Raw genomic sequence first — 25,667 nt, 5'->3', positions numbered from 1 at the left:
TGTAATCAGATACTGCTTTTCTTAACGGCTGTGCCGCCTCATAGTCTCAATGGCAGAGTTGGGGATTACGTTTGTTTAGACAATTACAGCTAGTACTGTGAAGAGATTTTTCATGTGCGGAGAAAAACGTTCTCCACCTAGTAGCCGCAGCTGGAGTGTGTGAGCACTTTGTATTGATAGCTGTTTTTTTGTGTGTGTGGCTATTTGCGTTTGTGTGCGTCAGTGTGTGTGCGGGCATGCACAAGCGAGCGTGTGGGAACGTACGTGTGTGTTCTTTCCGTTTTAAAAGCTGTTGTATAATAGAAATTATGAAAGAAATTGTTCTGGCAATCACCTGTTCAAGCAGTATTGCCTGTTGAATGCGACAAAAGACTATCTTGGAAATAAATCTGAAACTCCAGCCAGTCTTGATTTCGATTATATAACATACAGTAAAACCCATAAAAATGAACTAGTCCTGCTCAGGGGGGTATTCTAACACTGTAAGAGATTATTCATTTCGTAACTGTTTGGTATCACAGTAGATTTCATTTGATACCCCCCCCCCCAAACAACCTCGCTACAACTTCACACATTGTGTTTTCTCTCGCTAGGTGGTGACACCGCAGCGCGTCGGCGACGTCTACTTGTATGACGTACCGCCGCTGCGTGGCCAGGCTGACTACGACGTGCCCCACCCGCAGAACATCCCCGTGCCGGGCCTCGCCCTCGACACGTACGACGTGCCGCCCTCCGCCGCCGCCGTCGCCGCCTTCGCCTCGCCGCAGTTCTCGTCGCCCGGCCGCGCCGTCCACGTCGACATGGCCGACACGTACAGCGTGCCGCCGCACCCGGTCGCCGTCGCCGACGACTACGACCGGCCGCAATCGGATCGCTCGAGCGCGGCGTCGTCGTCGCTGCTCGGCGGTGTTGCCGCGGACGACGCCACGACAGTGTCGTCGGGGAGCCTGTCGAGTCTGACGGACGCCGCGCTGTCGCTGTCGAATCCGCCGAGCACGTGCGGCTCGAATCGCTCGAGCGGCGAGCTGCTCGACGTCTACGACTGCCCACCGCCGAACCCGCGGCGTGTCGTCGCCACGGCGATGAGCGGCGACTCGGAGGACGTGCTCGAGAAGTTTGCGGACATCAGCGCCGAGCTGAGCCGCGTGTGCATGACGGTGAACGCGACATACGACGTGCCGCCGGGTGGTGGGCCAGGCCAGCAGCAGCAGAAGCAGGTGCTCGTCGCAGACCTGTACGACGTGCCGCCGTGCAATCGGCCCGTGCTCGCCGCGAAGGGCGAGGCCGCAAAGACGAAGAAGTGCGCAACGCCCGACTACGTGCACAGCGGCGACTTCGTCTACGACGTGCCGCCGCAGGTCACCAAGGATCAGCCGCTCGAGGTCGCCAACTTTAGCGGCGACGGCAAGGCGTCGTCGTCGTCCGCGTCATCGTCGTCGGGCGGCGGCGCGTTCTCCGGCGACGGCGGCGTCGTTGCCGCGGCTACCGACGGCAAGGAGCTGCCGCTCGACCTCGACGCAGCGATGGACATGCTCGTGAAGCTGCAGCAGGAGCTGCAGGGCGCCGCCGCGAAGCTGTTTGGCTTCGTGCACTCATCGTGGCGCGCGAAGGACGCGCTCGAGGTGAACATCTTCAACATCAAGCTGTCGTGCACACGCGTGCAGTCGTCGCTGCGCGAGTTCCTCGACTTTGCGCGCGGCGCCGTCGCCAACGCGGCGCGCTGCTCAGACAAGGGCCTTGCGGCGAAGCTGGCGCGGCTCTGCAAGCCCGTCGATGAGCAGCACGCGGCCGTGCAGCGCGCGATGGCCGCCATCGACCGGATTGAGTGGCAGCCGGCGCTGCTCGCCGCGCGGCAGCCCGGCGGCGCCAGCCTCGACGAGATTGTCGCGAGCGCGCGCACGCTGCTCGAGGACGCACGCGCACTCGCCTCCGTCATCCACGCAAACTCGAAGCTGCTCTTCAAGCGCGCGGCGACCGTCTCGAAGGAGGGCTCGCCGGCGAAGACCTCCTCCTCCGGGAAGCCTGCCGTCCTGCCGAAGCCTGGCAGGAAAGCGGTACGCGATGCCGGGGGAGGCATCCAAGAGCGGCCGCTGCCGTCGGTTCCCGCGCAGCGCACCGCCAAGCCGAAGCAGGGCGGCGGCGACGACGGCGACCAGGACTACGAGAACGACGGCGATGACTGGTTTCACGACTACGAGTACGTGCAGATCGACGACGCGAACAACGGCAACGCGACGCTCAAGGCGAAGCCGAAGGGCGGCAGCCCGAAGAAGGTGCCGGCGTCAGCGACGTCTGTGGGCGGCGGCGGCGGCGACCGGCAGGTGCTCGAGTTCTACGCGTCGCAGATCGCCTCGCACGTCGCGAAGCTGATGAACGGCATCGACGCATTCCTGCTCGCCGTCGAGAACACCGAGCCGCCAAAGTCGTTCATCGCGCACAGCAAGTTCGTCGTGCTCTCGACGCACCGGCTCGTCAACATCGGCGACACGCTGTACCGCAACGTCGCGTCGGCCGACGTGAAGACGGGCATCATCCGCGCGACGAACGCGCTCTGCGACTGCCTCAAGGTGACGGTGATGACGACGAAGGTCGCCGCGCAGAACTACCCGCAGGTGAAGTCCATGCAGGACATGGTGGACAGCATCGTGGACATCTCGCACGCTGCGAGCGAGCTGCGCATGGTCGTCACGCAGGCCGCGAGCTGGTAGCAACGGAACCGCGGACGCTGTGTACGTGGCGAGTGAACTTCCCAGTAAACACGCACGGTGCGAGCTGGTAGTGCCACGCGCGCGGCGAGTGAACGTGGTGGACTGTGCCCGGTCAGCATGCAGGCCGCGAGCTGGTAGCATCGTGCGCTCGGCGAGTGAACGGAACCGCGGACGCTGTGTACGTGGCGAGTGAACTTCCCAGTAAACACGCACGGTGCGAGCTGGTAGTGCCACGCGCGCGGCGAGTGAACGTGGTGGACTGTGCCCGGTCAGCATGCAGGCCGCGAGCTGGTAGCATCGTGCGCTCGGCGAGTGAACGGAACCGCGAACGCTGTGCACGTGGCTAGTGAACTGCCCAGTCAGCACGCATGATGCTGAACTGTGCCCAGTCAGCACGCAGGCGTTGAGCTAACGCTCGTAGAGATGGCAGGCAGCGTCGGGGGATGGCTCGCACAGCAGCTTGACAGGTTCTCGAGTCGAGCAGTGGCGGTGTGTGCAAGCGTCTGGTGATCAGGTGATCGGCCAAAATTTCCAGTGTTTGTTCTTTTGTCGATGGCAATTAGTACGTCGTTGTTTTCTCTCCGTATGTTGGTTGCAGCTCTCGTAGAATTTCAATCGAGCATGGTCGAACTGCAGCATGGAATGTTTCAGGGCACACTCCTTTTATCTCATGACACAGTTTCACTGTTTGGGCTGTTCGCAAGACATCGAACATAAAGTTAATACCCGTGGATACATGTATATATATATATATATATATACTGGAAGAAACCACTGGCAGATTCTGGCATTCTAAAATGAACACAATCTCAAATAATACTCCCGTGCCAAAATTCCACATACTGGTAACGGCAATCGATATGCGTATGTATAAATCTCTATCCTGATTACGTTATGTCTTAACAACAAGCAGCCGTTTTGCCACGCTCGTATGTCGGTGTGTGTACAATTTAAAAATGGCATGTGTCTATTCGACTGTACGTATGTCATAGGCGTTTGATGATTCTGCAGACGTTTCTATAGAAGAGATCATATTTCAATTTGCTGATCAGTCAGTCAGATGTCTCTCGTCAAGCAACGCGTGTGCATTTACTTGGATGATACATATTTTATGCGAGCAGTTTCAGTAATGTTGGTTTTTACTCGTAACTGAAGAGTTCAAGTACCTGTTAAAAGTCAAATATGTAACTGTCTGTACATTTTTCAGCATGTTCTGTTTGGTGTGTACATATGGAAAACGATCAATCGTTTTGTGTGTAGTAATTTAACAAAGTGTAACTTTGTTGACTTAATAGTGACTCGTTTCTATGATTTGTATCTGGCTCACTGATATTTTACTGTCGTCGACCTACAGCCCCCACAGAGTCGTAGCTGGTTAAATGTGTTTTATTACCGAGTGCAACAGGGGCTATGCCTACATCGCATCTAGCCCCTGCTTCTTACCAGGTCACAGAATAGAAAACTATTAATTAGGATTGCGATAAAAACAAAAATGATATAACAGACCGTAGTTATACCAACGCGCAGTAACAAGCATCTTCGCGTGCGGCAGTAGAACGTAATTAGCGCACGTAGCTTGGTTAAGTTTGCCAATTTACAGCACTCCATGTAAACTTTCTCAATGTTTTTGTGCGTTTGGTGTTTTTTAAAGTGTACGCATTTGAAATGTGTAATTTTTGCAGCTGTTAAAACCGGATCTTTAGGTGAAGCCGTAGTAGAATCATCCAGGCGCGGTATAGTTAATGCAACTACATGTACCTCCATGTCATCTGCATTCCAACAGCCTGTGCCAGCCACAGGCACTTGGGCTGAAGGGGTCGTTGTCGTATCAGGTACTACAGATATGTATCCGAGGTACATGTATACACAAAGTGTACTAGACTTGTACTACAGAAGTGTACCTTAACCCTAACCCTAGCCCTAACCCTAACCCTAACCATAACCCTAAACATACCTCATATAAAAATATAAACATAATACTAAACAACCTAAAACTACCTCGGGTACATATCTGTAGTACCTGATACGATAACGACCCCATCTGCGGCACTTGGAGCGTTTCAATAAAATATAATGCAAAATAAATACGAAATCTATTTACTACCCCAAAGTCTTAATGTTTCTCTACTCTCTTTCACCTATTATTGCCGCCAATTTCCTGTACATGCCGTCCAAATGCTCATGTGCAATACACGTTGGCCGCGGCACGCTAGCTGCTGCACACTGACACATAAATATATAGTTTATGTTTATATATCATATATCTATATATTATATATTATATATAGTTTATTTTATATATCACTATATATTTATGTGTCAGTGTGTATTGCAGATGAGCATTTAGACCGCATTTACAGGAAATTGTCGGCAATAATAGGTGAAAGAGAGTAGAGAAACATTAAGACTTTGGTTGTAAATAGATTTCGTATTTGTTTAGCATTATATTTTATTGAAACGCTCCAAGTGCCTGTGGTGCCAGCCAACTGCTTCTAGTTTTCTGTTGGCTCCTAGTATCCTGTTTGCGTGTCTGTGTACGTCTGTGCACATACTTGTGCGGGCATGTAGTTACCCAAAGTATATAACTGAAATTATATACTGCTGTGTGTAGCGAGCTATCATGTTGGTCTGAGTTGTCGCTTGCGTGCAAGCACGTCGCTGTAACAAGGTGTGCAGATGGGGCGGGAGGGAGTACGATGCTGTGGGTAGGCATTGTCACGATGTCATAATATGTTTCGTAATTTTAACGCATGTTTTCACAGACCGTTGAGAAATACATGTACACGTGTGTATTCATTCATCCACATAGTATATTGTTTTATTTGGCGATTAAGTGTTATGCAGAAATGCGTTTCAAGATGTTAAAATGTTGATGTAAATTAGAGCTTTTAGTGTACATACAATTTTAATGCTGTGGTGATTTCTTGTGTTGCGCTCCATCTTTATTTTGCTTTTTATGTTAACACGGTCATTCGTCGTCCCTTAGACGCAATTCATTGTTATATATTAATAGAATTCAACGTGGATCAGTCGAAAATGTTAATTTTTGTAAATTTTGTACATTCTTAATTGACATAGCTAAATCTATTTTGGATTTGCAATGCTAAAATACAGGCAGTTTAGCATACTTTTAAATGTATGATAATAAGCATATTACATGTATATATATAGAGATAGCATCTTAACAACCCTGCTGTTATTGTATTTGGTTTTGTGAGTGATTTTACCAGGAGTGAATAATAGAATATCTCTATTATTCACTCCTGATTTTTCCAAGCTTTTGTTTGCAAAATTTTCAGTGGGACCAACTAAATTTAATTACTACACCTTTCCTGAAAAAAGAACGTGTTTATCATCCTTCTTGACCTAATATTTTGACACTTATTTTGTACTTGGTTTACAATAATTACATGCGTCATAATGCAGACACGATACAGACTTGTAAATTTGCCTAACATCTTTGGAAGCTTTGTAGATGGACACTGAACAAATTTTTGTACACATGCTTTTGCCGTGTCATAAAAATAGTCGACTATAATCAACATGAGAAAAAAGAATCATTTTCACCTGAATCAGTCCAAAAGTGTATTAGTTACTGAAAGTAGCAAATTTTAAATAAATTTTGCTGTCACAGTTTCTGCTGTTTTGCCTATAAATTTTTACTAATAAATGTAATCGAAGCTCATGCTTTGAGCTGGTGTCTGTTCACTAGACCAGAAAATTTGCAAATGTGGCTCCAATACACTTGTATGTGTGCGCATAGTGGTTCACCAACAACAACGCCAACCGTATACCTTATTATAGGCATGCGTCTGTCTGTAAATGGTATAATATTTGGTTACCTATCAATTTATTTAATTGTTGAGTAACTCGTGTCACTAAAGACGAAACGTTTGGTTAGTGAAGTGATGAGAATAAAACGTGAAAGGCAACAGGACAAGTATGAATGCAATATGATAGAGGGAAGCCTAATAAAAATAAATGAGCAAATAACTTGTTTCCTACTATCATTTGAAACTTCAGGTCGGGGTGACTGTGGCCACCGTGCCGCGTTGAATTTATGCAAAAGCTAACCGAAAAAAACCTGCACATTTATAAAGGGTTTACCCACAGGTGGGTGTCCATTGTGTATGGGGGTGGGAGATTCCAGGGGGATATGGCTAGTTAACGCGTTGACCAAGATTTCTTAGTGAGAGCGCGTCGCCTTGAGTAGCCGAGCGACGAGTGTGTTCCGCGAATTTCATAATTATATCGCCGGGATCTCTCTGTGGCAGCATATATATATGTACAAACAAATGTGTTTGTATATAGCTATGGTGGCAGCAAGCCGAACTCGAAGGCTGTACGGTACCCGTGCGCTACAATCTACAAGGTGTAAGCTTCAGGAACATGTCACAACCCACACAGATGCACGTTAGCAGTGAGGCATCGCGTGTAAGAAAGCTATGAATTATATCGGGAACATCACTGTACACCAGTTCAAAACTTGCTACGCCAATCATTGCTATCATTGACTAAATAGTAGATATTTCGATCATAGATTTCTTCTGGAAGCTTTTTCTACTGCGAACCGGCCCGGGGTCAGCCCTATAGACCGAAGGTCCGATAGACCGAATATTGAAAAGGGACCTATAGACCGAAGGTCCGATAGACCGAATATTGAAAAGGGACCTATAGACCGAAGGTCCGATAGACCGAATATTGAAAAGGGACCTATAGACCGAAGGTCCGATAGACCAAAGATTTCATAAATCATAGTAAAATACTTTACTTAATCTGTGACAAACACGCACACGCACACGCACACGAACACGCACGCACGCACACACACACACACACACACACACACACACACACACACACGACACACGACACACGCACACGCACACAACCACGAAAGAACCACACACAAGAAGAACACACACCAACACGTGTGTGTGACTGCGCCTAACCGATGAAGCAACTTAGATTTAATGACATGCTGAATGAGAGCGTTAGAATATTCTAACCGGTATAAGTGGGAACCATATATCCAGAGTATCAGAAGCGGCACTCACAATATGTGAGTGTAGTAACTATACATCAAAAGAATCGGGCACGGTGCATATAGTCATATTTTTGTCTTCACGGTTACAAACCCAACATAAATACGGCGTCACAGAGAACACACACACGACCAGCACACAGCATCACACACAGTCACACACACACACACTACACACACCAAAGCACACACATATATAAAATCATGGCACTCACACACACCACACACACAGCACCACACTAACACACAAGCACACACAGGAAACACACACTCACCAACAACCACACACACAACACACAGCAGCGCGCACGCACGCACGGCACGCACGCAACTGCGCGAGCGAGCGCGCACGCAACGCAGAACAGGCACACACACACAGCCACCACGCACGCACGCAACGCTGCACACAACATATATATGGATGGGATTTCTAGTAAAGTGTTTTCGCTAAAAATCAAATTGTTAAGGCGGGCTATTCCGCGGCATGTTGTACATGCATTAAATAGATAGGCTTTGTGTGTATGGAACATTTCGGGGCCGTCACACGAAAGCGCACGAAAGGCCACAGGGGCCACCTGCCGAATAAAGCGAAAATGTTAGTAATTTTTAATAAGAATTTAAATATTGGGTTCGTCGTATTATCGTTTTCAGGATAAAATTTAAGTTCGAACAACCGCATGCGGCGTAGAATTGTTATTTCAACTTTATTCCAGAGCAACGTATTGGCTGATATGAAAGAGTATACACTAGAGTGATGGAGATCATGACTGGAGGAGTATGTGAGGAAAACTGCAGGTTTCTGGTCGATCGAATAAACACGACGGTTACTCAACTGCTACGCATTCCCATACGAAAGTGATATACATCACGGAGTAGATAATAGAGAACCCTATTATATAGGAACGGTATAAGAAGGTGTCGTATATATCTACTCTGATATACATTGCGCAGGGATGCGCATGTAGCAGAAGGAGCGGCAGCACATAATACTACAGCAGAACGGCGCGCAGGTAAATTACACAACGCACACAAGCCCGTACAGCGCGCATGAGCACAGATAGAACACACACATGTAGTGACAGCGCATATTTTTTAAATAAACTTTACAATCAGCGATCCGTTGTCCAAAAAACATTTAACAATGAATTAATATATAAGTTAACGCCCACTCACAGCACGCACACAACCCCCCCCCCACACACACACACACGTGTGAGCGCGCCTAAACACGATAGAGAATCTTAGTTTATGAGATGGCTGAATGAACGACGTTAGATATCTACTAACCGCGGTATAGATGGACAAACTCCTAGGTTATCGAGGAATGCGGACTCACAATCGGATGTGTAGATGTAAGTACTGGGTCAGGTCAAAGAATGGGGCACGTTCATTATATAGTTAATAGTATAGATGTGCTGTCAAGCTTGCACAAGCCGACATAAAATACGCACTCACAAAACACACAACACAAGCAGCAGCGCGCGAGCGCGAGCGCACACAGCACAAACACACAACACACACAGCACACACACACAGCACACAACGTACCAAAACACAAACAACACAGGGCACACACACACAGGGAAGAATTCACACATTGGGCAGAACCACAGGACACACACACATATAACACATAAGGCACACACGGAGACACACACAACACAACACAACAGCAAACAACAGAGGAGATAATTGTGTCTGTCTGTGTGTTGATGTATATGTTTGTTCAGTTCTGTTGGCCAAACATGACTTACGATAAGCACTCTAGCGATTTATTGTGGAAGGTGACGGGTAGATTTCTTTTTATTTCATTTGTATTCTAAGGCCCTTTTATCATGAAAAAAACTAACTCTATAATGATAATAAAGATAATCAAGATGTGTGTGTGCTGTGGGGGCTGTGTGTGTGTGTGTGTGATGTGTGTGTGTGTGTGTGATGTGTGTGTGTGTGTGTGTGATGTGATGTGTGTGTGATGTGTGTGTCGTGTGTGTGTGTGAGAGAGAGAAAAGAGAGAGAAGAGAGAGAGAGAGACGAGAGAGAGAGAAGAGAGAGAGAGAGAGAGAGGAGAGAGAGAGAGAGAGAGAAGAGAGAGAGAAAGATGAAGAGAGAAGAGAGAGAGAGAGAGAGAGAGATGTCGCGTTGCGCAATCAAAAGGGGGGGGGGGGGTGGGGAATTGCGTGTACGCGAGTCGCGAGATCAGCTGTAGTGAGTGGATGTCCGGAATGCGTAAGCTCTGGAGGCTAGGCAGGACTGGTTCGGACGCGTAGCCAACTGCTGATTATCGAAAAATGCATGCTTTTACACTTTGAACACATAACGTTTGGATCATATCGATCTTCGTCTGTTGCGGACTTAAGTCTATCGACGTATCGTCATATTAGGCTGATAGGACCGCATAAGGAAGGTCATAAGACAGTGGGGGAATGGTTGATGGGGTGCGTTTGATCGTAATCAGGTACTACAGATACTCATTGTACCACACGAGTAGTTTTTAAGGTTGTTTAGTATTAATGGTTTATAGTTTTATATGAGGCAGGGGCGATTACAGGGCTGAAGCTACATGTATTTTTCCAGATTTATAGGGCACAATCCCGAAAAAGGGCACCCCACGCCCCACAGTGGGGCCGTGAGGCGAGCGAGAGCACATTGGCGGAGGGGATCTGGCGGGGAACTCCCCCAGGAATTTCAAAGGTGATCACCATTTAGCGACACATTTGTCAAAGCAGCAATAGCGCTAAAAACCATATGGAATTCTTTACTTTGCTGGCTTCATTTTGGGCCTGCGCTTTGCATACGCAGCAGATTGGCAGAATGATTCAAGCGCACTTCGCTTCTTTTTTCGGGATAATCAAAGGCTAGTATTGTTACATGTAAAATTTGATTTCCTTAAGTACTGTCAATTCTCAGAAGGAAAAGAAAACAAATAAAGAATATAGAAAATTATCATTCAAAATTGTTTTCTGTATTTTTAGCGCAAAATTTCGAAGGGCACCTTTGAAATCTAGAGCGTATTTCCCAACGCAAAAAAAACGGTGCTGAAGCGCAGCCCCTGTGAGTAATGTTAAGTGTTAGGAGTTAGGGTTAGGGTAGTGTTTAGGGGTAAGGGTTAACACTTCTGTAGTAGAGTCTAGGCGGTGGCGAGCAGCATACAGAAGGCTCACCACAAATGCAATCCCACACACAAATACAATTCCGCAAACACCAAATGTAAATACCCGCACACAAATGCAAACGTCACAAACAAAATGCCATAAGCCAAAACCCAGATGCGATGCAAACAATCCCGCACCAAATGCAACGAACGCCACTAACACAAATGCCAAAAATCCCCTGCCAGCGCCCGCCTGTACTGATCTGTACTGAGGCGCTATGTTAAACCCACACCCCCCACCGACTTTGGAACAAAGGAGCAGCCACCTTCCGACCACAACGGCTATCACGCTATATGGCCGGTAGGAAGTGTAATCTTACCTATCAATAGTCGCGAAACGTGTATGAGTTACAGATTTCTGAATTCTAAGCATGCATAGAATGATACATGATCTTAGGCAATAATCCCTGTTAGTGTCAAGTTTATTAACGCACAAGATAGCTCTAATTAATTACTGTACATTCAACGAGCGCGAGTAATGCCATAAGGCTAATACAGGCATAGATAAGGCGTGATGGCCGGTAGGAAGTGTAACTTACCATATCAATAATGTCGCGAACTATAATGAGTTAACGTTTCTAAAAGAATTCTACATGCATGAGCCATACTGTCTTAGCAAATAATTCGGTGAGTGTCGCAGTTTAGTTGCGCACGAAATTAGCCTAATTAATTAGCAAATATGACAAACGCGGAGCCGCGTTGGCGTCTTTCTAGCACCGCCGCTTCATAAAACTCAATCTTCAACCAGAGATGCATAGCTATTAGCGTTAACGCGGCGTATCGTTGAAAGTGAGTGTAAGGGAGGAGGTGCGCGGAGGAGGGGAGACAGTGGGGAGGAGGTGGTGGAGGGAGGAGGGAGGAGGAGAGGAGGAGAGAGGAAGAGGAGGAGGAGAGGAGAGAAGGAGGAGAAAGAGGAAAGGAGGAGGAGGAGGAGGAGGAGGAGGAGGAGGAAAGAGAGGAGGAGGAGGAAAGAGAGGAGGAGGAGGAAAGAGAGGAGGAGGAGGAAAGAGAGGAGGAGGAGGAAAGAGAGGAGGAGGAGGAGGTAGAGGGAGAAGGAGGTGAGGAGAGGAGGTGGAGGAAGGAGGAGAGGAGAGGAGGAGAGGAGATGAGGAGGAAAAGGAGGAAGGGACGAGAAGGAGAGGAGAAGAAAAATAAGAGAGAGGGAGGAGTAGGAGGTGGAGGAGGAGAAGAAGAGAGAGGAAGAGGATAGGCAACAGAGGAGGAGCAGAGAAGGAGAGGAGGGAGGGAGGTAAAGAGGAGGAGAGGAGGAGGAAGAGGAGGAGGAGAAGGAAGAAGGAGGAGGAGGAGGAGGAGTAAGGAGGAGCGGGAGACGGGGTGGATGAAAAGAAAGGATAAAAAAGAGGAGGGAGGAGGAAGAGGAGGGAGAGAGTAGGGGAGAGGAGGAAAGGAGGCGGAGGAGAGAGAGAGATGGGAGGAAGGAGAGGCTGGCGAGGGAGAGAGTAAGAGGAGGAGGAAAGAAGAGGAGGGAGAGGAGGAAGCGGAGGTGGAGGAGGAAGAAGGAGAGGAGCGGAGGAGAAGAAAGAGAGAGGAGAGAGGAGAGAAGGAAGGGGGGGTGCGAAGAAAAGGAGGAGGAGAGGAGAGAAAGAAACATGAGATAAGATAGAGAGTCGGAAGACGGATATAGGGGTGCGAATGTGGGGCAAGAGTGAAAGAATGGAAGGTAGAGAGGACGAAACAGAAGGAGGAGGAAAGAAGGAAGAGAAGAGGGCAGTGGAGTGAGGAGGAAGAGATGGAAGAGGAGGATAGAAGCAGAGAGGAAGGAGAGGGAAGGAGGAGGAGGAGGATGAGAGGAGGAGGAGAGGATGAGGAGGAGGAGAAAGGAGGCGGAGGAGAGAGAGGTAGGAGGAGGAGAGAGAGAGGAGCAGAGAGAAATGAGGAGAAGGGAAGAAAAGGAGAGCTGTTGGAGGAGGAGAAGAGAGGAGGAGGAGGGGAGAGAAAACTGGTGTAGAAAGGAGGGAGGGGAGCAGGCTGTGGAATAAGGAGGCAGAAGGGGAGAAGGGAGAGAGGTGGTGGAAGAAGGAGGAGGGGAGAAGCTGGTGGAGAAGGAGGAAAGGGAGAAGGAAGCGGGAGAATGGAGGCTGAGTGGAGGAGGAGGGGAGAGAAGGGGATACAGCTGGTAAGAATGAAGCAAGATAACAAAAACACACCAGCAATAAGGTGAAGGAAAGGAAAGACAAAAAGAAAGGTAGAAAAGGATAATATGGGGAGAAAGGAGTATGGGTGGATAGAGACAGAGAAGGAGAAGCACTGGATGCAGAAAATGAGGAAGGGGAAGATTGAGGCCGCCAAAACTGCATGCAAGTGGCCCGCTTCCACACACTACACCAGGATTAATACCTCTCAGTGGTAAGAATTGAGGCCAGAGCGAAGCAGCCATAATGTCGTGGAGTTTGAATTGTAGCCATGAGGGCGAGAGCGCACGATCTGATAGTGTAGTTTGTCGAATAGTATGCGCGTGGGCCATGCCAGAACCCGCCCCCGAGGCGCTTGAAGAAAATTGACGCACAATCACAAATAGACGGCATGGGAAGCGGAATACCGATGTCGTCAAAATAGGGGGTTTTGGGAGCTTGTAGAGTGTTTTTGGACGCGCGGGAGAGAGAACGATCTAATTGAATTTTGGGTTGAAAATGAGTGCTTATATGACTGCACCCAAATAGAATATGCAAACAGAAGTTGTAAGGACTAAAAACTTTCACAATGGGGCCGCACCGAAGACTGGGACAAGTGGATGAGTACTGTAGAAATCGATTCTAATGATTCTATGCCGGCTTGTGTTGTACTACTACTAGTTAGCTAAGACTAGGGCTCATAGGGTCTGAATGTCGCACAACACAGGGGTAACTGCGCGAACAGTACCCTGGGTAGCGGTGACCAGGTATAACCAGACGTCAAGCCTAGGTCACCTAAAGAGAAAGTAGAGTGAAACTATTATAGATAAGGAAGGAAATGGTTAAGGAGTAGAGGTTTAAGGGTTAGAGTTTAGGGTTCGGCAGGGTTCGGGTTGAGAGTAGGGGTAGGCGACATCCTAGCCAACAAGTTCGCCAATCCATCACCCGCTTAACACACATATGTGCAGAACATAATCTAGTTCCGAGAGCCTGGTCGGTTTAGCGAGATACCTAGACTACGTTAGACAATGGAGTAGTAGGTACGATCCGGCATATAAATAAGTAAAAGGGTACGCATTCCGGTATACCGGAGACCGTACCGCCAGGGTAGTCTTCCGCAGTACGCAGCCCCGGGGAGCATAGACCCTATGCAGCGTAACTAGGCCCTGCGTAGCTCATAGCTGCATAAGCGGACTATCCTAATGGCGTCATAGTCATATTCCCACAGCTGGGGTACGCCTAGAAGTACCCTGGCGCCTGGTAACGGTCGCGGTATGAGAACCGAACGTACGCTGGTATAGATTATTGATATAGTTTAGGGTTGGGCTGACTTGGGGTTAGGAGTAGGCGTAGCGATGACCTAGACTCGTTACTACTTAGTACGAGGCCCTGGGGGGGGGGGGGGGATGGAGGCGCATATAGACGAATTAGCTTAGAAACACTAGCCTATTATTATAGAGATAGTAAGTTTATTAGTACGGCACTACCAGGTGTACGTTCAGTATAACGAAACGTACCTATGGTACGATCACGGCATAGGATACAATAATGTAAACCAAAACCGACGAGGATAAGGGTATACAAAAAAAAGCCTCCTATCGCTTCTTGTGCGGAGGAATACCTGCGAGTGAATCACTCGGGACACGGTTTGGCTTGGTGAGCGTTTTCAGAGAACTAAGAACTTCCTAAACTGGTTTATATACTCAAACAGCGAACCTTTTTTCCGCTATCTGGGAACTTAACTATGTATCGCAATAACTCTGTATATTAAACTAATATATACTGTTACATTGGAAATAAAATCGAAGTGACGAGCGAATGAATATACTGAGACCAGCGACATTTCTGTCTGACCTGTGAGCTATTTGGTTTGAAAGAGACGGATTCACCTGACCAATATCGGAGGGCGCTGCGTTTGCACAACGATCGCTATGCGCAAATTAACTGGGAAATGCCGTAACGTCACAAGAGAAAATCACAGAAATGAGGCTCAGAATATATTCGCACGCTCGTAACAAATATGAATGTAACATAAAATACAGAGTAACAGAGAGATAGCTCTAAAGATGAAATAATGAGACAATTTTGTAGACAGTTATAATTCGATTTATAAATATCAGACAGAGTATTGGCGATTAAAACATAGTAAAAGCTTGCAGACATAGAGAGCGGAAGAAAAGAGTTCGATAGTTGAGATAAACCCAAGTTATGAGAAGTTTTCTAAGTCTCTGAAAACGGCACCAGAAACCGGCCGCGAGCTGAAATTCAGTCGGCATTCTGCCGGATCAAAAGGGAATAGGGAGGACTTTGTAAGCCTATCCTGCTTGGAGGTTTGGGTTACAATATATTGTAATCCTAGTTCCAGGAACTGTACCAGAGCAAGTAACCTGGGGGAAATGGACCTCTCAGACCTGTTACCCATGTACTAGTGATACACTAAGTAGTCAGTTAGCTCTAGATAACTATAAGCGACGCTCACATTGAAAACTGCCGACTAGGGCCCTATAGCATAGCCATTAACGAATGCTCGGATATCTCCGCAGACCACCTTACTCCCGCAGTCCCAGCGGGAATAAGTATTTCGCGCGACAGGTGGAGAGGGTGGGCGGAGTTTGTTGTTGGTTGTAGACATACGAGAAAAACAATTGTTGTTAGCATCAGTACAAAAATTAAAAAGGGACTACGTCCGAAATTTTCTATGGGAAAAAATTTGTCAAAAATATGCCATTTGTTTTAGCATTCAAAGTAAGAAGTAAACGTATACTAAAGTATATCCTCAACTCTCACCTGTCAAAATGTTTTAATACGGTTTGGTTAAATTTGCAAAATCTAGACAATTTTGGTAATTTCTGTTGTCTAAACCTATTTCCCCCAGTACTAGTATCAGATACTGGCATCCACATCTCTGTTTTTCAGCACCGATCAGGCAAATAGGGCAATATAAAGAAAGGTTTATATTACGGCATGAAAAGTAAACAGAAACACATACATTGTAATATTTACATACATTTTATTTATGTACAAATAACACAAACAATGATAATAACTTGATGGTGCTATAATCGTGACGTAATCACTTTATAAACTAGTAATTTGTTCATCTTTTGCTGACAAAACTAATATAGCAATCTCTTTTTGAATCGCTTAAATTGTTAGCTTGACAAGCAAACAAATGTTTTTGAACGGGACACAACCAACGCCAACACCGGGCCCACACGCCCGCTCCACTAGAGCGGAATACATAGTTCCGGCCTAGATTGGCGGGCTGACTGCATCGGGGCCAACCGGCACGAGAATGGCCGTTTTGAAGTTCGGCAATGAATGTTTGTTTCACGTAGAAGAAATACGCAGAGTATCGGGATTGCAAAACGATAGTTAGAGAGGATTGCGATATTTAGTAGGGCCGAGCCGGTGATATAAGCTTAAAGAACCGTATTCTACTCATTAGTAGCTGATATAACTTAAGACATATTCACTTCGGATAAGAGGCATTAATTGCCTACCACAGACGTTTTATAGCCGGATATAATCGGGGATAAGTTGGTCCATCGCATGCCCTATGGGTCGTTCTATAGCCCAGCAGCAGCTAATGTAAGCGGGCTATAGTAGTAGTAATTGTAAAGCGCCAACTGACTTTATTCATGAACATGGTGACGGTCATGTACACATGTAGCTGTGTGACTAACGTCAATACACCTGTTGACAGTTTAACACTGCGCATGCGCTTAACCCTTTAACTACCGCAATCGCAATATTGCGATCAATAACGGTCATTTGAATTTCCCGCTCAAATACGTATAACGACCCTGTAAACAACTGCTAGATGGCGTATTAGTCAGATTATTACCTCCGCCACCAATTCGCACTCAAAGATGGATGCCGTTCTATTCATAATTTTTGAGCAAATAAACGGTGAAAATTTGTAATTTTCTGAGCTTTTGGCGATGGCCAGACAACTTTATACGCTTGCTCAGGCACTGGATATGATCCAGGATGGGGACGATTCTGGTAGTGAGCCGGACTATGCAGGAAATGATGACTTTGAGAGATTTTAGTGCCGATGGCTCCGGTAGTGATAGCGATTATAATAATGAGCCACCAGATTTAGGCCTAACGCCAAATCGTGGGTGTGGCCGTGGGCGCGGCCGTGAACTTAGGGCTAGAGCACGCGGTAGAGCCCGCCAAGCCCGTGGAGGCAGACGAGGTGGGCATAGGCCACAGCAGCAAAGAAATGAAATGGACTGGGAAATGCTAGACGGAGAAGAAAATTATAATGAGTGGATTCCAGATTTCATTGGTAATACTGGTATTGCTGTAGATAGAGATATGGCCAATGCCCGCCCCATTGATTTCCTGTCACTCATATTGGGTGATGACTTTTGGAATTTGCTAGTGAATGAGACTAACAGATATGCTACACGTTATTTGCAAAATGCTCCACTTTCCCCACATTCTCAGTTCAAAAACTGGGTTGATGTTACTGTGCCTGAGATGAAAGCATTCATGAGCCTCCAACTGGCCATGGGACTTGTTGAAAAATCAGAACTCAGTGATTACTGGTCCACCTTTTGGTTGAGTACCCGATTCCAGCAGATTCTTTCATTCCTGCACTTCGTAAATAATGGAAATCAAATTGCACGTGGCGAGCCAGGGCACGACAGACTTTTCAAAATACGTCCGGTCATTGAAACTCTGGTACCAAAGTTCAGGGAAATATACAAACCGAACCGGGACCTGTCACTCGATGAAATGACTATAGCTTTCAAGGGACGAAGCTCCATCAAGCAATATAATGCTAAGAAACCTGATAAATGGGGCTACAAAGCTTTCGTGTTATCAGAATCCAATACTGGGTATTCATTGGACTGGAGTCTATATGCCGGGAAAAATGCCGAAGCCGTTGTGGATGACGATAATATTGGAGCTGCCCATAGAGTTGTGCGGAATCTGATGACCCCATATACAAATAAGGGTCATGTTGTGTATATTGATAGTTACTACTCGTGTATTCCATTGGCAATTGAACTTTCTGACCAGGATACTGGTGTGTGTGGTACAATAAATGCCAATCGTGTGGGCATGCCGGTAGAGCTAAAAGCTGCAAACCTTCCCCTTCGTAAGGGGGATGATCCGGTCTACATGAGGTGTAATAAACTACTTGTCGTTACTTGGCATGACACAAAGAGGGTGTCTGTGATGTCTACTGTGCATAGCAATCAAAATGTAGAAAAGCGTATTCGGTCGAAGGATGCCCCAGGTGGATACAGGCCTGTGAAAAAACCTTACTGTATAGATCAGTATAATTCTCATATGGGTGGAGTAGACCTTGCGGACCAGCGTATGAAGACTTATCTTTTCCCTCACCGATCCAGGAAATGGTACATGCGCATTTTCCATGCTCTTGTTTCTATTTCCATTGTGAATGCTCAGATTATTCACCGGTCTGTAGTGGATGGTACTGAACGTTTGGACCTCAAAGACTTCACCATGGAAATCTGTACATCACTCCTTGAGGGCTACGGAAAGCGTGACAGTGTGAAACCAGGACGTCCAATCACTGGGGATAAGCCGCAGAGACTAGTTGAAAGACACTGGTTGGATCCAATTGACAATGGAAGACCTAACTGTGTTGTGTGTAGTGATATATCTATACGCGGTGGCCGTAGACAAACGCGCTTCCGTTGTCGGACGTGTGGGGTGGCCTTGTGCGCTTACCCTTGCAACGAACGCTATCACACCCTGCTGAACTACAAATTATGCCACTTGTATATGTAATTGACTCAGAAATAGTTCTATGACTCAGAAAAACACTCCATTTTGTATATCTAAAGTGACAGTAGTGAATTGAAGTCTTCCAAAGAGAACTACTTCATTCGGTTGAAAACACACTTGAAAATGACAATTCACCCACCCCCCGCCATGGCATAATTTGAACAGTACTGAAGGGGAAATTGAAAAGTATGTATCAAAACATTCTTATTTTAGGGCAGAAACTTTATTCTATCAATATACATCAGTCACTGTATATATAGTCAAGGGTGTGAAAAAAAAAAGTATAGGTGAAACTCAAAAACGTGTGGTTGACCTACATTTTGACCCAATTTGACCTAATTAATTATGTAATTAGGTCAACCTAATTAGTGTCTTCTGAAGTACCCAACAACATTTTCAATTACACCAACCAGCTAACTATTGTTACTTTTTAACTAGAATTGTCCAAATATACACCCTCTAAAACCCTGTAATTACTAAAAAATAATTCAGTAGTTAAACTTGTTAAGCCTAAGGTCAAAGGTCGGGAGGAGTTTCCGTCCCAGAATTGCGAGTAAAATTCTTTACTCGTGTGAAACGTGTAGTGTGAAGGGCTGTTCAAACGGATCGTATTGGCTTAAGAAAGAGTTAGAGCATGAATTGACCATAATTTAAATGTATCAAGTGTCATGTCACTCAGGTCATCCATTATCGGTGCTCTATTCCCCGCTACATGCACTGTTATTCGACACAAAGGTGAGCGACCTGCGTATGCAAGGTAGACAACGCATCGAGATAAACAACATGGCGGAGTTTACTCGCACATCCGGGCTCTCCCGGAGATGCAAAACTACTGGCGCAGAACATAGACGCAGAACTGTCAATCGGTGTATATACACAGCCTGACATCCATCCTTTCAATAGTCTTGTACCTCTACAAAAACTGCCGAACAATTACGTATATCTCAAATATAATAATCATCTAACAGTCCACCCTCATTGGCCCAGCGGGCCTGTAGAAATGTATAATTCACTGGCCCCCACTAGGTTTTACAGGCCCGAATCAATGATCATCATATTATGAAAAGAGAAACCGAACCGGACCGGAAACCGTAAGTTGTTGCGACTTCTAGCGGCGACAAACACGCATGGTGTTGACTAGTTACTTCCGCTACTTAAGATCGGGAATATGATGCCCTATCGGTAAATATCGGTAAATTTTCATACAAAATATCGGGAATTTCGGTAAATTCTCAGACTGATCATCACATAAAGAAGCTGAAATATCATTAATATACCATTTATTCCATTTTTTCCCACTGGCCCATCGGGCTTGTTCATTTACCAGTTTCATTGGCCCCACAGAAAATTTACTGGCCTCGGATACCGGGCCAGTGGTTAATTTCGCAGACTGATCTAATAGGGGTGAGTATTGCGACCAAAAACCGTATTGCAATAATATTGCAATACGACAAAACCGTGATTGCAATATTTTCCAATACGCATTGGGAAGTGTATCACATGCCATGAAATAGTAACAATTTGATGGTTTTAATATCATCATATATTGTATTATATGACATGATTTAATTTCTCATGTTTTTCTTGAGAAACAGAAGCACGTACGGCAATGGTTTCTGCTGACAGTGCAGCTCTCTGTGCTGTACAATGTCACCCGCTGTACTGAATACCCTTCGGAAGGCACTGCCGTGGCTGGAATACACAATACCCCTGCCTGCATAATTGGTTAATACTGGATACTGAAACTTGAAACTGAACTGAAACTGAAACAGTGGGTGCTCGCTTCAGCTTGTATCGCGCGCGCGGCGGGCACTCAGGTGAGCATAGGCTATATATAGACTCCCTAGTTGCCGTGCTCTCTGCCTCGCGCACAGGCTGCCCCACTCTGCCCGCGCAGTAGTACGCGCAGTGCTCATGCAGTGGCCGCTTACCAGTAATACTGTATGCGTCGGCAGGCATTGTGCTTCATAATATATACACCGCCAGTGCATAATTTTCGAGCCCATTAACAATATAGACATAAGGCAAGTGTAAAGTAATTATTTCTTGTTATACCACCGTATCGTAAAATATCGATATCCGGAAGTTGTATCGCGATATATCGAGTTTTCAAAATATATTGCAATATACCGATATACCGGTATATCATTACACCCCTATGATCTAAGGATTTCTGCCTTGTTTTGTATCAAGTAGGGCCTACAACCTTCACCTTATAGTATGCCAGCGTTGTTATTAAAACTAATAGGCCTACCTCAGTTCGCTGTGCACAGTGTAAATTTCACGAGCCGAACCTAAATTTCACTTAACCGCCAACCGCCATTTCGATCGGAACGCCGAAAACCCGAAACGACATAACATATGATACCACAGCCTTGCAACTCGCGTTGGCACGAGCATAAATAAGCATCATATACTCATATATATATAAATATTAAAACATTAAAAACCAGGAAACATTAATCTACAACAACTTAATAATTATCATTACGAAGATATATATTTGCCTTGTGTTTAGGCCTGTGCACTGTGAAAAGCAGGTCGATTGCCGATTTTAGTTGCACCAAAAATGGCGGACATGGCGGCTGTTTGTTTGTTTTCATCCAATTCACCTCAGAAAATACGGCATAACTCGATAAATAAGTAGCGCCCAGTTACCGCGACCAAGCCAGGGGATTGTCTTGAGGCAATTGATACAATTCATATTGACTTGCCTAAGTCTTTTAATTAACTTGACATCAATAACTTTATTTAAAGGGAGAGTTTACTCTGGGTTCTAGGGTTATTTTCAGCTAATTTAGGTTATAATTACGCTACATAAAGTTTCATGTTCAATCACCATTAGAAATATTATTTTAAAAAATGTTTAAAACTAACGACTACAGTGTTGATTACAACGACGGTGGCGCCACTCAAAGCGCACGATCTGATAAGTTGCGCAAAACCACTTTCCAGCAAGGGCTACAGACCAGGGTGTTTCTTATTTATTCATTTAAAAGCAAAAGGATTGTAATCTCTTACATAAAGGCGAGCTGCTTTTTTGTGTCTGTCCTTCTGTCTATCTTCTCCCTCCGTAAGAGCTCACCCCCAACACCAATATATTTTCTTAATCAGCATGTCGCAACGACCAAGGCAAGGTCCAAAAAAAAAAAAAAAAAAAAATAAAAAGTTTACAATTACAATTAAATATTTATTATTTTAAGAAATGTCGCGAGGTGGCGCTATATTACCCTCCTACTAATTTAATGCGGCCGTTCACTGCTCATCCATCGACTGCATGTTGAATTTGCATTTTGACCGCTATTTTTCTAGCTGCTAAATTGTCGACTATTTTTGTTAGTTATTTAAAACAATTTAGCTTCGAATGAGAGACAAAAGCGTCGTACACGACTACTCTGAAAGGTATAAATGCTCAACTTGCTGCTTATTTTTTCGCATGCACTCAGGGCGAGCCTGTTTTTGTGTCTGTCCTTCTGTCATCTTCTCCCCCCCCCCCGTAAGAGCTCACCCCCAACCCATATATTTAATACAAATATTATATATATATATATATATATATGTATTATATATATATATATATATACAATTTGCACAAAAACGCCAAATAAAGGGCAAAAACAAACAACAGATTTCCCCAAAAATACTAGCGCAGCAGAAAAGTTAACAATAACAGCAATCTAGCGCTCGACTATACACTGCAGCAGAAAAGTCAAGACGAATCCTAGAACAGCAATCCTATAGCCGCTCAACTATGTCAGGCTCAAAATCAGCAATTGACATGAATAGCCGAAACGCCATTAGCAGCAAACGGCAATAGCTTGAAATAGCAGAAAGCAGTACCCCAAAGAAATCCGGGCAATCGCCGGGTAGCCAGCTAGTATCTTATAAACGACATATAGTTTCAGTTATAATAATAATTAATATGGATAAATTTGCCCTAAAATTAATATTGTTCGGTTAAATAGCATTTAGGTATAAATATAATTGCACTTTTGTGATTAGCCCTCGGTCTGTAACCTGCAAAATAAATTGTCAAATACGCAACTTTTTCGGGGTGGCACCACGGTCATGGGTGTCATGGCGCCGTTCAAATTTCGTAGCGTTGATGGGTAAATAATTATAACAATTAAATTGGGTATCTGGTAACAAATACGTGTGGGTATAGACGATTTGTTATACAGTAAGTACAGTTGTATGCAGTTAAATCCTAGAGGCTAATGTCCCTTTAATTAATATATTAAAATATTAGAAAACAAACTATTATGTTTTTTTATCAATGAAAAAAACTGTCCAGGATAAGTCTCACTCCCCACCATGGGGAAATGAAGACAAAAATAATTTTTGTTGTTTCTCATTTCATTATATGTGCTCATTTCAGTTTGAGAATATATGAATATATATAGAATATATGGAACACAATTTTCAGCTTTTTTTTCAACACCTGACTGGTATCACTGAAATATTATTATATTAAGTTTATATTTGTTGTATTTAGCTGTGTAATAATGCCTGTTATTTCTTTTTAGTTCAAGAGGTCAACAAACGTATTAATACTCTGCGTACCCAGTATTCTAGACTGGTAAAACCTGGAAAAAGTGGCAGTTGTGCTGCAGCCAAAACTGAACGGCAGAAGTGGCTTCTGACTACCTTATCCTTCCTGGAGCCGCATGTGAAAAAGCGAAATTCTTTCTCCAACTTTCAAGTAAGATATATATATGAATTTATTTATCAGATATAAAATATAAAATACATGTTACAAGAGATGCCATGGGGGAAATTAATAATATGCTGAAATTATTCTGATCGTTTCTCATTCATATATAAACATATATAAAATGTCAGAAATAATTATTACACTGGAATTATTTGATGGGACAAATAACTAATAAACACAAATTATTTTATCATTTTTTAATTCTTTCATCACTTCACTATGTGACAGCATTTTTCCTTTTCATCAGAATTGCATTTTATTATCCTGCAACGAATCTAGCATTTGCCCCACTGCCAGTCAACAGGCCCCAGCTCAGAATTAAAGTACGACTTCAGCAGATCTCTATGAGCTTTGGCCTTCTTCGTGGGGTTTGTACCTGGTTTCAGAGCTGCCTGTTCAAGCTGTGGATCTTTATGCCACAAACCCGCGGTTATAGCATGTGTTCCAGGATCCTCACTGTCTCCAACTTTTGCAACATACCCAGTCCCAATCTTAACGTGCAGATAGTTGTGAAGGGCGCATGTTGCCATAACTATTTTGTCTACAGTCTCTGGTGGGAGGGCGATGGTAGTCAGAAACACTCGGAATTTGTTTGCCATGATCCCAAAAGCGTTCTCAACTACCCTTTGGGCACGAGACAGCCTGTAATTGTAGACACGTTTGTCCAGCTCCATTGAACGATAAGGGTAGGGTTTCATGATATCATCTCTTAGGGGAAAGGCATCATCAGCTACGATTGTGTAGGCCATGGGAGTATCATCCCCTGGATATGGTGTTGGATCTGGTATGTTTGCAGTCCTGGCCCGCATGCTCTGATCAAGTGTACATGCCCTGAAATACACCTCCATCAGACAACTTTCCATTGCAACCAACATTCACATACAGAAACTTATAGTCTGCATCCACCAGGGCCATTAACACAATGCTGAAACGTTGCTTGTAGTTGAAATACTTGCTGCCTGAATGTATGGTAGGTCGGATGTTGATGTGCTTCCCATCTAATGCCCCTATGCAGTTGGGGAAGTTCCATTTTTCTTGAAACCCTTTGGCAATGCTTTTCCACTCCTCCTTAGTCTGTGGACACTGAAATATATCATAGCAAAACTTTGTAATGGCAGATAAATATGACATGTTTTTATTTTTATTTCAGCAGACAACAGAGGATGATTCTGAAGAAGAAAATGTTACACCCGACGAGGTACAGGAGGAAGTGGAGAATGAGAACACCCAATTTACTACTCTAGAAAACCCACCTACCCCCCCGTCGGTCAGTGATAATTCTTCCTGTACCACAGAGAACAAGGAACAGGCATGTGATATTGATACACCAACCACCACAAGGAGACAATCAAAGAAGAGGGGGAGAGATAGCATAGACTCTGTGCAGAAGGCAGAACTCGATTTGCTCTCATCTATGAAGGCAATACTTGCGAAACATCAAGAAGAGCCCGAAGATGAGCTATCAGTTTTCGGAAAATTCATCATTAAGCAGTTAAGAGAAATTAATGATGAAAGCATGAGGCTAATGGTAATGAATGAAATTCAGCAGGCATGCTTCAGGGGACGCATGTCAGGTTGTAACTCAGGGAGATCGTTTTCCTTTTATAACCAACATGCCCCACAAAACCAGGTTTACCCCAACGTAGAGCCACATCCCCAACCTTCAACATGTACCAACAATGGCCCCTACCAGCACCCTGCACATGACAATGCTACTTTTATTAATGATAATTTTATTAAACATGAATAATGTAGTATGTGCACAGGGTACAGGTGAAGTATCTGAGTTACCATCTGTTTCAGCCTCTTCTTCTAAATAAAAATTCAAAGGTTAACCTTTGCAGACAGTAGATATATGTATGGAATTGCTTTATTTGTTTGGACTTGGTTTAATATCTAAGGGTGACATGTGAAATTTTATTGATATTATAATCTTATTTTTATAGAAGCAACTGTCTTTGTTTTATTGTTTTAATTTATTTCAGTCAGGTGTATTGGTATTGAACCTGAATTGAAGTTGCTCTGTAATAAAGTGTTTCACTCATATATAAATAAAAAATATGAAAATAAGCATGTACTTATTATTATTTATTATTAATTACTATGTGCATTTATTATTAATTAATATGTACTAGTGTTGTCAATC

At 44.8% G+C, this 25,667-nt stretch overlaps 3 protein-coding genes across 4 annotated transcripts in view; 2 read left to right on the top strand and 1 right to left on the bottom strand.

Annotated features, from left to right (window-relative positions):
* Nucleotides 1–4,386, top strand: part of LOC106807870 (breast cancer anti-estrogen resistance protein 1-like) — a 43,283-nt gene extending 38,897 nt beyond the window's left edge. Inside the window, exon 4 of the mRNA XM_014810362.1 lies at nucleotides 594–4,386. Within this exon, the coding sequence (XP_014665848.1) occupies nucleotides 594–2,708 (2,115 nt within the window). The 3' untranslated portion in view covers nucleotides 2,709–4,386. The remainder of the gene's footprint in view (nucleotides 1–593) is intronic.
* Nucleotides 4,387–13,476: 9,090 nt separating this feature from the next.
* Nucleotides 13,477–25,657, top strand: LOC106807880. Of its 2 annotated transcripts, none has more exons than XM_014810373.1 (3): nucleotides 13,477–13,654; nucleotides 23,334–23,509; nucleotides 24,675–25,657. In XM_014810373.1, exons 1-3 carry the CDS (start codon nucleotides 13,588–13,590, stop codon nucleotides 25,269–25,271), a joined length of 840 nt encoding a protein of 279 aa, XP_014665859.1. In that variant the 5' UTR covers nucleotides 13,477–13,587; the 3' UTR covers nucleotides 25,272–25,657. The 2 variants fall into 2 exon arrangements, with proteins under 2 accessions (XP_014665859.1, XP_014665858.1); XM_014810372.1 differs by having other exon boundaries at nucleotides 24,672–25,656.
* The window catches only part of LOC106807881, a 5,391-nt gene continuing 3,260 nt past the window's right edge, over nucleotides 23,537–25,667 (bottom strand). The window contains exons 2-3 of the mRNA XM_014810374.1: nucleotides 24,478–24,604; nucleotides 23,537–24,352 (exon numbers count right to left, since the gene is read on the bottom strand). Of these exons, the coding sequence (XP_014665860.1) occupies nucleotides 23,797–24,352; nucleotides 24,478–24,551 (630 nt within the window). The 5' untranslated portion in view covers nucleotides 24,552–24,604 and the 3' untranslated portion in view covers nucleotides 23,537–23,796. The remainder of the gene's footprint in view (nucleotides 24,353–24,477; nucleotides 24,605–25,667) is intronic.

Source organism: Priapulus caudatus, unplaced genomic scaffold (genome assembly GCF_000485595.1).
Source record: "Priapulus caudatus unplaced genomic scaffold, Priapulus_caudatus-5.0.1 Scaffold239, whole genome shotgun sequence".
NCBI classification, from domain to species: Eukaryota; Metazoa; Priapulida; class Priapulimorpha; order Priapulimorphida; family Priapulidae; genus Priapulus; species Priapulus caudatus.
Note: the sequence above shows the minus strand (reverse complement) of the source record. Positions and strands in the feature narration are given on the sequence as shown.

Bases quoted from the DNA above. Each gene is read 5' to 3' on its own strand.
- LOC106807880 (XM_014810372.1), top strand. From the start codon at position 13,588: ATGCAAACAGAAGTTGTAAGGACTAAAAACTTTCACAATGGGGCCGCA. The intron at 13,655-23,333 runs GATGAGTACTGT...ATTTCTTTTTAG, and splicing joins ACCGAAGACTGGGACAAGTG to TTCAAGAGGTCAACAAACGT. The intron at 23,510-24,671 runs GTAAGATATATA...TTTTTATTTCAG, and splicing joins ATTCTTTCTCCAACTTTCAA to CAGACAACAGAGGATGATTC.